We start from the raw sequence: 17,718 nt of genomic DNA, 5'->3' as shown, positions 1-17,718 counted from the left end.
ACGTATGTGCAGAGTCCCAGTGTGAGTGGTCTTGGGTGTTGCCATTGTGGTACACAGAATCTTTGCCCACAGTTTCCAACACTGGTCCTGGTAGCAACATCATGGTCTATGGGGCAAACCTGATGTGCCTTTGTGTCACCCATGGAAGTGGGGACACTCAGGGTGAGGAACCAAGGTTTGGTAGCTAGAGAACTTGGTGATAGGGGACAACCATCCTTAGAGTGGCTGAAGATAATGGGTATGTTACATTCCTTTCACCTGACGTGGTCTAGGGACAGGATAAGCTTGACGAGAGTTAAGGTACTTTCCGAGCCCTAACGTGGCAGACCTGCGGCTCCCACCCTCCCTTGTTCTCAGCCTTGATTCTTCATCTCTCATTTAGTCACCTGCAAGAAGTGTCTTCCTAGCTCATTTCCAGAAACAGACGGGCTGATAACCACCCAGAGATAGGAGGGCGGCGAGCCCGTAGCACACACCTGACCACACAGAACAGGTTAATGTTTGCGTTATACACCGAGAAGTCAATGAAAGCTGCCCGTGTGCCCCGGTCCAGCCAGAAGTTCCTCCTGAGGCCGGCAAGCTGGGCCACTGTCTCCTCCCTGGTTCTGGACAGATCCAGGTAGTAACCAGCTCCACTGTAAGTCGCAATGATTCCCCAGTGACTGCTGCCATTCAGGTCTTTTTCACTTGTGTAGATCCACCTAATTAAAAGTGGAAACAACAGGTAAAACTCGTGGGAGACTGGTCAGAACCAGGAAGATGACTGGTGCCTCCTGGGATAAAGGCTATGTAAGAATGGTGTGCTTGGACTAGTACTTCACATTTATTTTCCTCATGAACTCTCACAGTCACTGGCCTCAGTTTGGTAACAAGGACCCTGAGGCTTAGTAAGATGGACTTATACCCAACATGGTTAAGCGTGAGTCGAGAACCAATGCTACACCTGTTCCCAGAGCCTATGCCATCATGCACCCCACCATGCCCTTTCTGGTGACTGATGCAATGTTTACATTCCTAAAAAGTTCCAATGAAAACTGCAGCCAAGAGAGACTACCCACTCAGCCACTCCCAGGTTCATTTGTTTCTAACGACGCCTGACTTAGAGGTGTTCGGTAAGGGGAAACGCACAGAACAGGGTGTCCATGTGTGTTTCATGTGTGTCACGTGCATACAGGGACCACAGGGACCAAAAGAGAGCATCAGATCATCCCCTGGTCCTGGAGTTACAGGTGTTTGTAAGCCACCTGATGGGATACTGGGACCCAAACCTGTGTCCTCTGTGAGAACAGTGAGTGATTGTTCTTAACCACTGAACCATCTCTTCAGCACCCCTAAATCTGCAATTTCGGTAATTACACCCTGAACAAAAAAGTATTTGTGAGAACTACTAAAACAATTTATAGGACAATCTTATTTGTCCTAGAAAGATAATATGGAATCATCTTAAAACCTCTACAGGCTTTTTCTTGGGCTGTATGGTGAAGAAATTAGACATTTTGAAATAGGCAACAGAAACAGAGGTAAATAGAAGTTCAGCTAAAACAAGAAACAAAGGTCAACTTGACCCAGGCCTGCTGGGGGCACCATTTTGCTCAAGTCTGATAATGAATAAACGAAAAGGGAACCCCACGCACTGGGCATACGGGACAGATAAGCACTGGGCATCCGTCACAGATACGCACGCAGTTCCGTTCCGCAGTCCAAATGGAGCCCTGTCCTCACTGCTGACAGAGTAGACATCATAGCATTCTTTAATTTCATCTCTCAGGTCCTGAGGGATGGAGCAGGATCCGTTTCTGACTCGGAGTTGACGTAGACGCGGCACTCCTAGCAGCAGGTTCTCATAGAAAATAAAGCTCCGGTTGTCAGCTTGCGTATGGTTGCTGCTCTGTGCCTTCCAGTACAGCCCATCCAGGAAGGAGCCTTCTGTGAACTGCAACGAAAGATTTGATTGGTTCCAAACTCAGGCTGGCTGGCTTCTACACCAATCATATGAGCAATCGGAGGGACTACGGCAAGCCGTGTGGTCAGAAAGACTTGGGTTTGTATCTTGCTGCTATTTGCTAAGTGCGGGGCCTCGTGTAGGGCTTCCTAAGCTGGGCTGTTCCCACATTTGGAAAAATTCATCCTTTGTGTGGTCAGCACCTGACACAATATCAGTATAGTCTGATTTCTGTGCTGGGACTATCAACTGAGACGGGGTGTGTTTTGTAAATATGTAAAACGCATTAACTTCACTTTCCCTTAGAAACCTGGCATCACGCATAACCAGAACTCCGGAGTGGAAAGCTAAATGTGAGAAGCTTCATGTTTGCACGAAAGACTCTTCCTTTAGAGAGAACAGATGTAACCACTCCTCCATGTATTACCAGGGTATCTACAGGGACCTGCCACACAGAGCTAGGGAAAGGTTGGGATCGAGCCACTGTGGGTTTTAATGCCAAGGTCACACATCGAAAGCTTCAGTGGCTCAGTATTCTCTGTTTAGAACCAAAGGCTCTTCCCTCGGGGTCTTAGTAACAATACTGCATATTATTTCTCTGGGAAGAAACAATAACTTCCTTTTACATTTCCTCTCCAGCCTTCCTAGATTCTGAGCAGCACATCATGTGAGCAGCTAGCTACTCCAGAGGCTATACGGTGCTTTATTAAAAGTAGCTAAAATCGACCTAACATTTAGCACTGGCTTATCACGGCCTCAGTGTTACTCAGTGCTTACTGTCTGCTAGTCGGAGCTTAGAACTGGAGAGGAGGCTGGGTTGAATGTTAACAGTAGCAGACCTTTGAAATAATGTGTCCAGGTCTTATCAGGTAGTTCATGGATCTGGGGGGGCTGGGAGAGCACGCCACTGCCAACAAAGACACAAATTGCAAGAAGTAAAGTAGTGTGTGACACCCAAACTTTTACTTGGGACTTGTATCATAGGACAATTCTCAGTCATCATTTACAGACTCACGGATGACTGAGAGAACAGTAAGCTAAGAAGCAGCGGCTATCCTACTATAGATAGATGGATGGATGGATGGACGGACGGACGGACAGACATATCTCCAGGTCTTTTCTTCTGTAGCCATGTGACCACACACACCCTGAATCTCAAGCGAATTGTTTACAAGAGGGCCCATGGCATTAGTGTGCACTAGATATGATCATTATAGGAATTAAATAAAGCATTCAGTTCTGTGCAAAGGACTTTCGGTGTTCTCCATGAATACTGAAAGGAACACGAACTCTAAACAACTTACTATAGCTCACAGCTCCCGAAGAAACTTACGGGTTTGAACTTACGACACCAAATCAGTAATTCTCAGAGACAAGGACGCACTCCTAGCCATTCGTAAATACCTTCCAGAAGTCCTCCATGGAAGAGAGAGTTTTAAAGTTGGTTTTCTCGGTTTTAGACACTGGGGTGTCTATGAAAAGCTGTGACAGTGTCCGAGTGTAGTAGTACACGTTGGAGCTCATCATGCCGTAGGTCACTGGAACACAGAAAGTAGTGAGTGAGAATCAAGAGGGGATGCGCACACACACACACACACACCGCTGCACAGCTCACAGCCTCCAGGGACCGTTCCTGGAAGGCAGACATTTTAGGTAATGTCACCTAAGGTCAGCTCTCTCCCTTCCTTCTCCTACCACTACTGTAGGCTATCCCATCTCTGTTTAGGTAAGAAATGTGTAGCAAGGTGGCTCAATAAAAAAGGAACATATCACACGCTTCTGGCAACCTAAGTCTGATTCCTAAAACCCGTGCACGGAAGAGAAGAGAAAACTGATTCCCAAAGGTTATCCTTTGACCTCCATACGAACACCATGGCATGGCTGCTTCCATGTATACATCATACGTAATGATGATTCTTTGAGAATTAAAAATTTCAGCACTTTAGCGGGTACTGTTTTATGCTGGGATTCTTTTTTTTTAAAAAATATTTATTTATTTAATGTATATCACAGATGGTTGTGAGCCACCATGTGGTTGCTGGGATTTGAGCTCAGGACCTCTGGAAGGGCAGTCAGTGATCTTAACCACTGAGCCATCTCTCCAGCCCTAAGCTGGGATTCTTATGACCAGTGCAATATACTATAATTAATACAATTTTCTAGAAACAAGAAGCTTCAAGAAGCGATTTGGATCTTTTTTGTATCGTTTGACCTCAGCGATGAACATAGATGATAATTTCTTGATGCTGCAATCACACCTTGTCTTAACGAGTGTTCTGCTCAAACGATTGGTAAGTCTGGCTCTCATGCGCTCTTGTTTTCAAGCAACAGCAAATTAAGATTGTTAAAGAAGAAACGTGGGCAGCGACGATCTGACCTGTGTTTGAGAGTTCAGTCTCAAGCAATCACATTAGCAAGAGATTAGCATAAACTCACAATTTGTGTAATCATGCAGAGAGAGTATGATAAATGAATACGGTCTCTCACCTGCCCTTCTAGGATCTATCGTACTTAGAATAAAAATAGGGCTCTTCAGCTGGTACCTGGCCTGATTTTTCCACTCTAGCGCTGTATTGATCCTAGTTCAGTGATTCTAATCCATTTAGTAGGCCAGTTTTTGGACACAAGTATAAAGAAGTGATCTGTCCTCCGAATTAGGAGCTTGAAGGTCCTCAGAGAGTGTGCTGCCTGGACTCCTCACCTCCCATACAGTGAAGGGTGCAGCTGTAAGGCCCTGGGCAGCGGTTATTAGAATGTCCTTGGGTGGACTGGTTAATATAAAGCATTTTTGAGTGTTTTACCTAGGAGGTGGTTGCTGCTGGAAATTATTTGCTGATAGGTTAAAAGTAGAGACTTCTAGGCATGGTATAGACGCCAGGGTGACTCCTTGTTTTCTTACTTTCAGACCTGACTTTACTGCTGAAATTCTAGAGATCGGTATTAACTTTCTCGGCTTCACACACAGGGAAACGGAACGCTATTATTTGTGTTGCGCCCCCTGCTGGACCCCAGAAAATGATGCTTCTAAATGGCCACCACGAACTACTTCTCAACTACCTTGTCGGGATAAGGCTGTCCCAGTTATCTGGGAATGTCATTTCTACATACGCAGGAGCAGGAGTAGCAACGGCAGCTCAACCTCCGACAGCCTGGAGAGAAGCCAGCTCCACACGGACCAGCTGCCTCTGGGCTCACAATAGAGGGTGGTGCTGCTACGGGGATCTTGAACAGCAATTAACCTTCCCGAGCTTGAACTTTGAAAATGAGCTTAATGATGCTGCAAGCTCTTTCTGGAGCCAAATGTCGAGAGATGTGTGTGAAGGAAGGCATCTGAGCAGTGTGAACTGGAGTGGAAACCTGAGAGTTACACTTCTCTCCATCACTTCCTGTTGCTGTGTTTCCATGACCACAGAGCAACTTGGGGAAAGGATTTCTTTCATGCTAATTTTCCCTCCGTAATTCTTTGGCCTCATACTCATAAAGTCTATCTGAAAACTCGTTTTTCTTCATACTGAAGAAACTCTGGTCTAGTCCACCTGGAAAAACTATCAATTCTTTTTTTTCTTTAAATTCTCTTGGCAATTCTGATGCTCAGCCTGGATAACTTGTCAGACTCTGGACTTATTTTGCATTAGAAATACGTTTACGTTTGTGATGTTTGAAAATTCTGACATATCCTAATTGACATGTTAATGTTAAAACCAGTGTGGTTTGACATTTCAGCGCCATTTCTGTGCTAGGAACAAAGCCAACCTCAGTGTTCTGTGCTCCAACAGTTCGGAACATGAAAGTCTGAAAATATCTCATCTCTTGTTGCCTGAATTTCAATGCAATGTGCACATTACATCCGGTTTTAGCATTTCTGTGTTAAAAAGCATGTCTTTAAAAATGCCACATCATGTATGTACAGAATGTAATGTGCTGAGCTCATAGTAGTGGGGTGGTGGGCTGCCAGGGCCCACCAAAGGCAGAGCAGAGGCCCAAGTCAGCAAAATGCAGCGAGGACAGAGCTGAGGACCAGATGGGACGGAGGGGGATCAAGGACAAAGGTCGGCTGCAGCCAAGAAGGGAAACGAATCCTGAGATGACAGAAATGTGTAAAGTTGGATTGTGGGGGTTATACCTCTGTACATTAGAAAACAAATTATGACGGTTTGTATATGCTTGGACCAGGGAATGGCACTATTAGGAGGTGTTGGCCCTATTGGAGTAGGTGTGTCACTGTGGGCATGGGCTTTAACACTCATCCTAGCTGTCTGGGAGCCAGTACTCTGCTAGCAGCCTAAGGACGAAGATATAGAACTCTCAGCTCCTCCTGCACCATGCCTGCCTGGACACTGCTATGTTACTGTCTTGATGATAATAAACTGAACCTCTGAACCTGTCAGCCTCAATTAAATGTTGTTCTTATGTCTATTCACGGCAGGAAAACCCAAATGAGACACAAATGAATCAGATGCTCATGCAGATGGATCCTAAGTTACATCTCACAAAAGTTGTTTCCTAAATTGTCTCTATTAGAATATTATGGTTTGTTCCCTGAAATGATTATGTCTTATAGCTGCAGTAAGATGACTATCTTCATAATAGGTATATTAAATTAAGTATTTAATAATTTGGCACATCTCCCAAGCACCAGAAATAAATGATAGGGTCTTAAAACAGAAAGTAATAACATGGATCTCATTTAATTTTTTCTCTCTAATCAAACAACCTCCCGAGACTTCTCTCTTGGAATTAAACTCGAGAATGTTTTCATTTTTAATTTTTTTTAATCTACTAGCTCATTACAGGGTGTACTAATGAGGAAATTAGATGTAGGTGTGTGCACGTGAGTGTATAGGTGTCTGTGCACAGGTGATGTAGCTGTGTGTGCTCATGAGTGTGTGTGTCCTAAACGCAAGGGAAGGCCCTATACGAGTGACAGAAATTTTCAGAAAATTAGTAAGAAAATCCCCCAAACAATCATACACACACACACACACACACACATATTTTAAAAACCCACGCTTTAGCATGCTTTGACTCAGGATAGATGATTTGCTCGTGACTTTTGCAAAAGCCTCCTGAGAGTGGCTCTATGCTACTGCTTCCTGCCCCTCACTCAGCAGAGAATGCACTACCACACCAAAATAAGAGAGGAACACAGTCGGTCGGCCAGCTTTCCCTTAAAGCCTACAACTATTGACGACCTGGAAGAAATCACACATTGAATGACACAAACTGTCAGCCTCCAAAGGGGGCCTTTGGAAGACAGGAGCCGACACAAGCAGTGTGAGCATTTACACACGGGAGCGCGATATTTGCGGTTACGAGATCTAATATCCCAACCCCTTGGCTGGGATCTGTGTGTATGGAAGGTGGTTCTGTGCATCTTGTTGTGCCGTCAGTCATAGCCAATAAAGAACTAGTGAGCAGAGAATGCCCCCACCCTGAGGAGAAAATTGAAAATTGTTGCCTGGCCTCTCCTGGTGCTCATATACTTCTCTTCCGCCCTGACTATGGCATTTCCACAAGAAAGGCAGAGAGTGTACTCACAGATGCACAAGACTATGAGGAAAAAGAGGTAAGTGACCAGCTCCCGTAACACGCTTTTCAGGTATTTCTCTCGGTTAGAGTTGCTCTCTTCCATGAGTCTTGTTCCCCAGAGACCTTGACCATAAGGAAAAACAAACAAAACAAGGTCATCTCTCTTAAGGAATTTCACAAGTGGCAAAAGGAAAAGTGATATGAATAGTAACCGAGTTCTGAAGCGTAATATGGGCACAAAAAAATATGTAGGCACGCAATCTGTGACTCAGAAGCGACTTGGCAGGAACACCTTTTATTTACTATACGCCACGCACTATCATTTGCGTAACTTCCAGGACCATGAGCAAGTATCTTTAAACACTTAGGAGGCTGAGAAAAGGAAAGCAATTTCAAAGCTTTAGCAGTTGCGCACCTCACATATATCCTGCTTGGTAAAGGATACACCTGGTGCCTCCCACAAAGCCTAGCTAAGTAGGTGGCGTGACTACTGGGCAGCCACCAGGGAGGTCAACACAATGCAAACCCGAGGAGTTGCATCATTCCGACGTGGAAACATCTATTGAGCTTCTAGCACAGCGGCGGAAAGGCTGCTCCGTGCTCTGTCCTTAGAGACACAATGGCAACGACTGGGCGTGGCCCATCTAAGCCTAACAGGCTTTCAGGGCGCCGATTGATACATTTTAAAATCAACAGCTTCGGCTCATGGAGCTCCTCTGTTTTTATCTTTGGGAAAAACTATGATCAGCCACCATGTTTTATGTTTCGGCAGATGGAAAGTGTTGGGCTGGTGCAGTAAAGATGATGTAACCCTCGGAGAGTTTGCTGGAGAGATTCAGCCAGCAGGCAGCATGACGGCTGTCCAAACCCTGGTTAGGGACCGGTGTGGTCAAGTCACACATTGCTGGCTCCCTGGGAGGGCCCTAATATCTTCGGCAAAACACCAGCTTCTCAGTCCTTCCGGTTAGAGTAGGTTCGCTATTAACAGACAGGAATCTGGTTCCCACGTGTTACCTCTGCGTTCATTTACCCCCGTCATTAACCTAATGCAGACCACATTTAAGCCATGAACAAGCCACAGGGAGAGAAATGGAACAGTGTAAGGTCTTTCCCACGGAGGAAATGAGCTCATCGGTAAGGTTGATATGCTTTTGGGGCCTTATAACGATGCAAGAGCTCCACTCTATTAAATTTAGATATCCCGTTTTCCTTGTTTAAAAAAAAAGAAAGAAAAATTAGCATCTAAATTCAAGGACACCGTGTTACACATCACGCGTTCCACCACTCTGAAAGCTGAACCCAGTTTACGATCAGCCTGCCACTGCCAAGGTCTGGTACTTGTCAGGGAATTACTCACGCAGCAGAAATGCAGCATGGGAAATGTTTACTCATTGAAACTCTGCCATATTAAATAATTTTTATAAATTTAGATGACATGGAAAATTACAACTCAGGTTAACAGGGCAGCAGCTGAGGATCAGGCTTGGAAGCCTCGGGTACAAACCCAAAATACAACCCCACATAATCTTTGGATAGAGTTCTTCCGGAGGCCGACCTTCAGTGTACACGTGGAGACTGCTAGTCTCTTTAGCATCTTTCCTGCGGCATGGTCAGTGATTTTATTTCCAGTGGTTTACAGACAGCAGCCGCTAAGGAGTAGACATAATTTCATACAAAAGGTATTCTCAGACTTTTAAATAGAAACAGACAAAAAGGATATCAGACTTTTCCCAGGCCAAATCCGCAATGAATTATGGCAATTTAACTCAAGCCCCTTAGAGGAAATGAGAAACACCCTCTTCGTATTTCTATAAACTACTACATATTTACTTTTTCTAAATTACCCTACCTTCCTCTTAAAAATTAAATATTCCCAATCCTTAATTTTTCCCTGCTGGTTTGTGTAAGAAGTCAGTCTTAGGAGACAGGGATCCCTCTGCATCATGGTCTTGTTGTAGACGACTTCTGATGTCCACGAGTTGACAGGCAGGAGTGACTTAAGGTACACATCAAATGTGCTCAGATTTACATGCCCCAGGTGTCTTTTTTCTTCCTCTAGAAATGTTTTCCTATTCGAGCAAACAACTTGATGTCTGTCTCAAAGTTGGCCCCACTCTTATCCTTCTTCACATAGAGTTGGTTCTCTAATTATTGTGTTTTATGTTTTGAGGCAGGATCCTGCTGCCTAGCTCAGTTTGACCCTGAACTTTTAATGGTTCTCCTGCCTCTGCCCCCTGAGTGCTAGGAATACAGGTATACACCACCACGCCCAGCCTGATTCTGTAACTCTAACGGTGTCTGTCTTTGATCTAGGCCCACAGCATCACAGCCTGTATTCTGAGTTGCAATTTTGGCAAGCCTTTCTCTATGTCAGCTCCCTCCTGACCCCAACTCACTGAATCCTCTACATTCCTCAGTCTGGCATACGGTCATACCAGCCTTGTCTGGGGTCTCTATAGCTCCCAATACCTGACGCAAACTGTGCCAGCTCCCTAATGCAACATTCAGGGTCTGCACAGCCCTGGTTAATGCTCCTTGTTCTTTGCCAGAAGCCCCTCCCTCTCGAAGGTCTCCTTTTGGAGACCTTCACTGACCTCCTCAGGTAGAGATAGGTTACCTCATCCCTGAGTTCCTCTCACAGCCAAGACACGCACAGTAATTACTTATCTATAGCTGTTCTGTCTGCTAAACTCAGAATGGGAACAGCTTGAGATGTGGGACCTTGTATTACCCATCTGTGTGTTCCTAGGTCTTATCATAGAGGCGATGCCCAGCAAGTTTATTGACTGCAGGAATTGTGTTACTTGAGCAACTTCATCACAGCTAACACAGCCTAGAGGGCAAAGGCAGCAATGAAGTCCGAAGAGGAAAAGAAAGAGGTTAGGGAAGGAAGCGTGGATTAAGAATTCTCTCTGTTCATATGCTGGGGCACAGACACACAGAGACCAGAGATCAATAACCCCGAGAGCTTCTGCACTAACTGTCCACCTTGGTTTTCAGAGAGTCCCTCTCACTGGCCTGGCACTGGAGAGTGAGGTAGACAGTGAGCACGGTCTTGGCCTCCCCAGTAGTGGGGCTGTAAGCACAGGTCACCATACACTCAGCTCTTTAAATATGGGTTCTAAGGACAAACTTAGGACCTTGCTATCTTCCTAACCGAAGAGAACGTTCAGTAGACAAATATGAAGTGAGAAAAAGAGAAAGGAAGGAAGAAACAGAAAGAGAAAGAAAGAAAGGAAGAGAGAGAAACAAAAGAAATAAACAAAGGAATAAGCCCCTCTTCCCATCAAGTTGTGACCTCAGCTGGGACTGAAGGCCAAGATCAGTCCTCAGAGATCCTTGTTAATATTACTGTGACCTCAAAGTCTTGTTTCCTGCCCAAGTCATAACTGGATGCTGGGAATCCCTTGGCCTCTACTAGACAGACTGAGCCAAAATCAGGCCAGCATCTTCAGTGACAGTATTGAAGGGGAAGACTCTAGCTGCCCTTAGGTACCATCCAGTTTGGAGAGTTATGCCTGTCCTCTGTGGCCACCACTGACAAAATGCATGTCCACCACCCACGAGGTTATGGGCCACAGTGACACTTCGAGTGAAGAAGGAGTGCTGTGCCCCTCCAGCATTCTGGTTGAAGCATGGCTCTGATCCTAGGGGAGGTTCCATCTGGAGTGACACACAGGAACAAGAGAACACCAGAAAGGATCATCGAAGACAAGTCCCCTGGGAGGGCAGTCTTCCCGTCAGCTCAGCTGTAACTCTGGGCGCTGTTCCATACAGTATCGCTGAGGGGTAGGTAGTAAGGAAGAGCTGAGAGTTGATTCTGGAGAATGAGGGCCACAGAGCCCAGGGGGAGGGGGAGATCATACTCCACACTCAGGGCACTGGCTTAAGTATCAAGTCTGAATGACGCCACTGGCTAATCACAAGGTCCAGCCTAGGACCGTCTCTGGAACATTTTCTATATTGAGAGGCTTTCTTCACAAACTGACAAGGAGTTGTTTTGGAAAAGCTCTAAAAGATGTCAAAAAATGTTTCAGGGAGCTGAGTGTGGTATTATTCTAACTGTAACTCTAGTACCCGCACCCTGGAGGGATGAAGCAGGGGATGGGAAGTCCCAGGCTACTTTGTGCTGTAAAACCCTGTCTCAAATGACCGAAATGTGTGTGTGTATGCATGCACGCACGTGTGCATGCATGTGTGTGTGTGTGTGAATATGATCAGAATACATTGTATGCATGTAACAATTTTTCACATATAATAAAAATATTATACTTAAATAAAAAATCACGTCCAATGGATAGACAAAATTAGTATATAGAAACGATGGCACCAGGCATCTCTAGGTACAAAGTTGGGTTGCACTGTGCTACAGGGAGGAGCCTTAAAACAGGCTACGCGAAATGAGTGAGACATAACAGGACAAGTCCAGATTTCACTTGTCGTACAGTGGGTTCCTTCAGATGATGTAAAGGTTTGGGAAAAGATAGTTCCGTAGAACCATGGGGTTATAAATGTATCTGCACCCATGTAACAGTGGATACAAAAAGAAATGGTAAGTTTGACGTTGCATGTACTTCAGAACAATTTTTAAAAAGTAAGAAAGTAGGTTCTCCCGATTTAGATAAATCAGGAATTTGGATACACAGAGCGGTTGATATGGCTGATTCTAAACGGCCTGAAGAATCAACGTTTATAAAGTGAAAGCATCTGGCTACAGTTAGGTGTGAGTATTACAGCTGCCTGTCATAGTAGGAACAGCTTGGACTCTACTTAAGTCCTACCTCTGCTATTTAACAGCTGTGGCCATGGGGGAGTCAGTTAACCCTTGCTTCCCTCATCAGGAAGATGGTGGTAAGAATGGCTTCTAATATAGGTGGCAACCTAAGAATAAAACAAACTATGACCACAAAAGGGCTTCCAGAGTGCTGAGTAGACTGTCACCTAAGAGATTAGGGCAAGGTTCCTCAACCTCTATCCTGCTGATGTGCTGGATGGAATGCTGGAGTGGAGGAGGAGGCTGCCCCAGGCACTTTAAGAAATTCATACAGTTCTTCCCTTCTAACTGGCAGGTGTAACCCTACTCCCTCCTGGGGTTATAAAAGCCCATTCATACATCAGATTCTACTACCCCCTAAGGAGCAAAAGCTCCTCTACTTCCTTCTGAAAACCTCACATTTAGGATAACGCTATGCTGGTAATGGAGTAAGAATGGATCCAGAGATTCAAAACAGGCCAAATTCATCAGTCCCTGCACACGGATGATCATGAGCTTCGAGGAATAAGGGATCGGGAGTAGCACTTTGGTGTGGTACTGTTTGGTATAGCCAAGTTCAGACCTTTATCATCACCAATAACCTTTTTAATGACTGAACACATTCCTCTGTGGGCATCAAAAGGAAAGGCAGGAAAAATGCAAGTTATGTATGAGATAAAATAATGGTGGCCAGTTATCAAACAGTACATGTCAGTACCAAGTTCTGATGATTTTAGGAAAAATAAGAGTAGCCTTCTCATTCATTTGAGCCCTAACAATATGTGACAAAGATCGCTAACTGTGGACACACGGCTACATTGTATCGCTTATTATGTGTCTTTCCATTAGATTTGTTATGTGTATTAACAATTGCCAGTGCAGCAGGAGTGGATGTGTTACTTCCAAAATGATGTCTGAGGTACTGTCATCAGTTGTCCTTTGCTTCCTCTGGCCCAGGTTTGCAGCACCAATTCACTGATGGCTACACACCACACCTGCCTGGCTGATGTCTCCCTGCCTGGTATTTACCTCTGGAAACAATCCGAGACACCAGGCTGCTGGGTCCCAGTCACTCAGCATGCTCTGTTGCAGCTAGGAAGCCCTCAACTGCTTAGTACGCAGAGATACATTTAATTCCCCAGTAAGATACAGTGTATCCCAGAAGTAGTTCTTCAACCCTGATTACTCACTGCTGAGAGGGTAAGTCTCTGTCCACAGAACATTTGCTGTCTGTTTGCTATCCCGGAGGTAGAGACCATGCCCAACACTTTCATTTTATAATTGAGAAGTTGAGCCCCCTGCCACCCCTTCCGGAGAGCCTGAATGAGTGACAGGGGAAGCAGCGGACACCTCCCAGATGTCAGTCCTCTCCCTTAATAGTCCCCATTACCAATGGCTATTGCAAAAGTCACTTTCTGTTCTGATCCTTGGGGGATGATTCACTGGATACACACAGGGTTTCCATGATTGTTCTCGCACAAGGCAGAAAAAACAAATTGCATCTCACTCATTATTAGTGATTTTACATTTCTGGGCTCCATCCTTTGGAAAACAGTGAAATACTCCCAAAGCTTATTTTACTTTAGAGCTGCTAGCAGTATACTATCTTCGTAACATGTGCTAAATACCTAATGTGTATTTAATAAGCCGCAAGAATGCCAACTACATTTTTGTAACAGAAATTGAATGTTTAAAATTTTCTATAATTAATAACTTCCCAAGTCTGCTTCCTTGTGAAATACATCTGTGGCAGGTATGTCATCACATTATTATTATTATTATTATTATTATTATTATTATTATTATTATTACATACAAGAGTTTATTAGATATTACTGAGGTAATATATGCAGAGATGCAGAGGGCAAGACTCTGGGAAGGGAATTACAGCTTCCCTGTCTCTCCTGCACCCTACTCTCCCAGAACCTCTACAGAGTTCCCACTGGTAAAGTCTGCCTTATTGTGAGTTTACTGAAATTCTTCTTTAAAAGAAATAACACACACACACACACACACACACACACACATCCCAATATAAAAGTTTACATTTTATTTCATTGTCTCCCATTATTGAGTTCAAAGTTAACTGATCATATGACTTTCCACGTCTACTAGTTTCTAAGAAGCTTGTATGTCACTTCAGTGAATACTTTTAGAAGCATCTCCTACATAGTTTAAAATAACAGTGTGTTTTATGCTGTTCTAGACATCAAAAAATCAGTGTTTTCCTATTCTATTGATTACAGTTACCTTATAGGGATGTTTTGTTTCTCACGATGCCCTGACGCACATTAACTAGTGTGCACATATAAAAACAGTGTCAAAATATTCTTTCATCACTTGTGACGTTCAAGAAGCACAGCACAGCAAAGACTTGCTGCGCATTTCAGACACCTTCTCATTTAATTCTTTCAACACATCGAGGGCTATGTACTGGCTATTTCTTTTCTAAAAAACAAAAAACCAAAAATCTAAAGGACCAGAGCAGTTAAATAACATACGCAAGGTCAAACAGTAGCAGAACCAGGATTTGGATGGAGGCCTGACCTGTCTAACCCACACTGCTTCAACATCTGGATAGTTCCCGTTGCAGATCTGGTGACTGTAGACAGAGAGCAAGAGAGAAAATAACACCAAATCCCGGGATGTAACTTTTTAAAGCTGGAGATTAAGATAACTAGGTGGGTGAGAGTTAGTGAAACTTTTCCCCGGATACTTCTGGCTGCAAAACTTTGAGAACATGAGATCAGCTTGCTTTTGGAAAATCCGTGTCCTTTCCTGCCTTGTGGAGAGTAGCAGGCACAGAACGCTGACACATTAACCATCTGGTATCTGGAAAAGCAATCATCTTGTTGGAATGGGAAAGGCCGTTACTTCCAGTCTTTAAACACACACACACACACACACACACACACACACACACACACACACACACACACAGTGGTGGGGATGGTATGATACTTTGTTTGCAACCATTTCAGAAATGTCTAGAATTAGAAATTATCAAAAATGTGTTTCTATAGACATTGCTGTATTCTGTCAACAACTCCTCTCTCAACCAAGCCTACTGACAATGACCTGTTTAAAGGCATTTCCTCTCAAAACTTGGGCAACACTGTAGGTCCCTCCTAGAATGGCTGAAGAGACATGGCGCGTAGCGGCCAAATGAAAAGCTTGGGCGCTGGAATAAACGTGTTCCTCATTTGTGACATTTAGCAAACATAAAGTCCAACTGTCATTAGTTGTACTAGAATAGTCACTTTCCGACCTCTACAAGCTCCAGGTATTCCTGAAAATGGCTTTCTTTTATTTTCCAAAATGTGCTAGCATCTTAAGGAGGGAGGAAGGAACGCAACGAATTTGCACCAAGGACCTGGTGAAATTCGGAGCTGGGTACTAGAAATCGCGCGGAATTAGCAGAGGTAGGGGAAAGCGCTCAGGAAGGAGGCGGGGACGCAGAGGATGCGAGGTGGAACCGCACAGACTGCCGCCCTCGGAGAACAGGGGTTCGAGCCTGCGGGCAAGCAGTTGTTAAGCACGCACCGGACGCTGCGGGTCCCGATCTTACCTCGCAGTCCTCGCACCAGCCTCTCGGCCCAGGCCACTCGGGGCGGCTGGCCATCCAGCGGGAGGTGGCAATGCAGCGGGTCCCCGCCGCCCGCGGGGCTGGGACACGGCGCGCCCTGGTCCTCTAGCCGGCGCCGTCTCCCGCTCGGGTAAGCCGCGCCGCGGTAGCTTCCCAGCCCCCGGCCGCCGGCGCCCGCCGAGCTCACGGCCGAGGAGGAGGCCGGTCTTCGGCTGCCCGGGCGCCACTCCACGTCCATCTCCACCACCATCCCTCCTTCTTCTCCTTCCACCTCGTCGTCGTCGTCATCCTCTTCGGCCTCAAAGCCCGGGTTGTCGCGGCTCCATGCCTGCCTGGAGCAGGACGACAGCGGAGGAGAAGGCGAGGCCGAGGCTCCGGCCGGTGGGTCCCGAGCGGCCGCCTGCCGGATGCGCTCCATCTCAATCTCCAGGCCCCGCTGCTCCCGCAGGCCGCCGGGGACTGCCAGGCCCGCGCCTCCCGCCACCAGGCGGCCGGGCCCGGACGCTCGCGGCGCGGGCGAGCGTCCCGGGTCCCCGGGAGGCTGCGGCTGCACACGGCTGGAGTTCACCATAGCGCTCACTGGCGCCCAGCGCGCCCGGGAGCGCCGCCACCCTCTGCCGCAGGAGCCATGTTCTTTTCTTCCCGGGGTCGGCCTCCTGCTCCCCGCCTCCGCCCGCCCCCTCGGCCCGCCTCCCGGGCCCAGGCCTCCCCTTGACCGGCCTCAGGAGCGCCGAAAAGGCCCCGGCGGCCAAGGATCCAAGTGGAGCCAGGGTCCCCACCGGTGCACACATTCCAATGCCGTAGCTCGCAAAAGGAGGGAGTGCGTGGCCAGCCAGCTCTTTGGGAAAGGGGCTTCTGGATGAGTGCTTAGGCCCTGCCCATCCTCGCCCCGTGTTTGCAAAGTACAAAGAGCAGGGTAAAGACAGTGACCCTTTGGTGCGATAGAGTGAACTAGTGAAATCCAGCTTGAACTGAACTCTCCTGGAAGGGAAAGAAATCACTAAGGCTGCCCCACTTGCATTTGGTGGCCCTCGCCTCCATGATTCTGCGTTTACTGGATGATTTCCTGTCTCCACTCTCCAGACATCTTGAAGAATCCAAGGGTTGGATTTTGGGACTCTCAGATTTCTGATGCCTCCACCATTATCTCATTTCCGCTCCTAGCCAGCCCCAGAGTAACGGAATCTTGCTTCAGGCGTTAGGTCTAGATCTCCATCCTCACTACACCAACTGGCAGCTGGCACATCCAACTTAAGACTGCAGTTGGATCAGGCAAAGCCTACTCCAAGGTGGTTTTCCCTGTTTTCCCCATCTCTTTAAAATGTCAAAACCCTGACTGAGGTCTTTGTTTCTACAGCTACTCACTCGTAGGATGTCCTCGTCCACATCCTCTTCAAGTCCTGCATGGATCTTCTTGTCACTTAGGTCCTCGAGGGTTTCCCTGATGCTGTCTCTGCTTTTCACTCCCACTGCGAGCATTGTCATTCCACAGCGGAGCAAATGGTTTCTGTCGTTTCCATCTCTCTTCTGCCATTCTGGTACTAAACTGACCTCTCTCTATTGAGCCTCGGAGACAGGACTGGATTGGGAGTCTATGGGTGATATCATCTCCCACCCTGACCCACCCCACCCTACCCCACCCCGTATTCTCCATGTCCCCTCTGTTTCCAGATGAGAGGCCAGCCATGTTGGTGCATAAAGGAGTCTATGGAATTCCAGCTTAAGTGGTAACATTTCATTTCCACAGTTTAGCAGGTGTGTTTGATCCGATTCTATATTAGCTTGCCAGGCTTGTTATAAATCACCACACGCTGTGTTCAATAACGCAAATATATTTTCTCAAAAGACAAAAAAAAGTTAGTTGACCTCTTCCGAGGCCTCTTTTGGCTGCCTGTACAAGGCCCATTT

The 17,718-nt window shown here is 46.2% G+C and overlaps 1 protein-coding gene across 1 annotated transcript in view; it reads right to left on the bottom strand.

Moving 5' to 3' along the window:
* Pkd2 (polycystin 2, transient receptor potential cation channel) overlaps positions 1 to 17,016 on the bottom strand; it is a 43,020-nt gene extending 26,004 nt beyond the window's left edge. The window contains exons 1-5 of the mRNA XM_032916126.1: positions 15,793 to 17,016; positions 7,481 to 7,594; positions 3,347 to 3,480; positions 1,683 to 1,933; positions 477 to 701 (exon numbers count right to left, since the gene is read on the bottom strand). Coding sequence (XP_032772017.1) covers positions 477 to 701; positions 1,683 to 1,933; positions 3,347 to 3,480; positions 7,481 to 7,594; positions 15,793 to 16,381 — 1,313 coding nt within the window. The 5' untranslated portion in view covers positions 16,382 to 17,016. The remainder of the gene's footprint in view (positions 1 to 476; positions 702 to 1,682; positions 1,934 to 3,346; positions 3,481 to 7,480; positions 7,595 to 15,792) is intronic.
* Positions 17,017 to 17,718: the final 702 nt, after the last annotated feature.

The sequence above is a fragment of the Rattus rattus genome, chromosome 11 (genome assembly GCF_011064425.1).
Source record: "Rattus rattus isolate New Zealand chromosome 11, Rrattus_CSIRO_v1, whole genome shotgun sequence".
Lineage (NCBI taxonomy): Eukaryota > Metazoa > Chordata > Mammalia > Rodentia > Muridae > Rattus > Rattus rattus.
The sequence above is the reverse complement of the archived record's forward strand: the minus strand, read 5'-3'. Positions and strand labels throughout refer to the sequence as shown.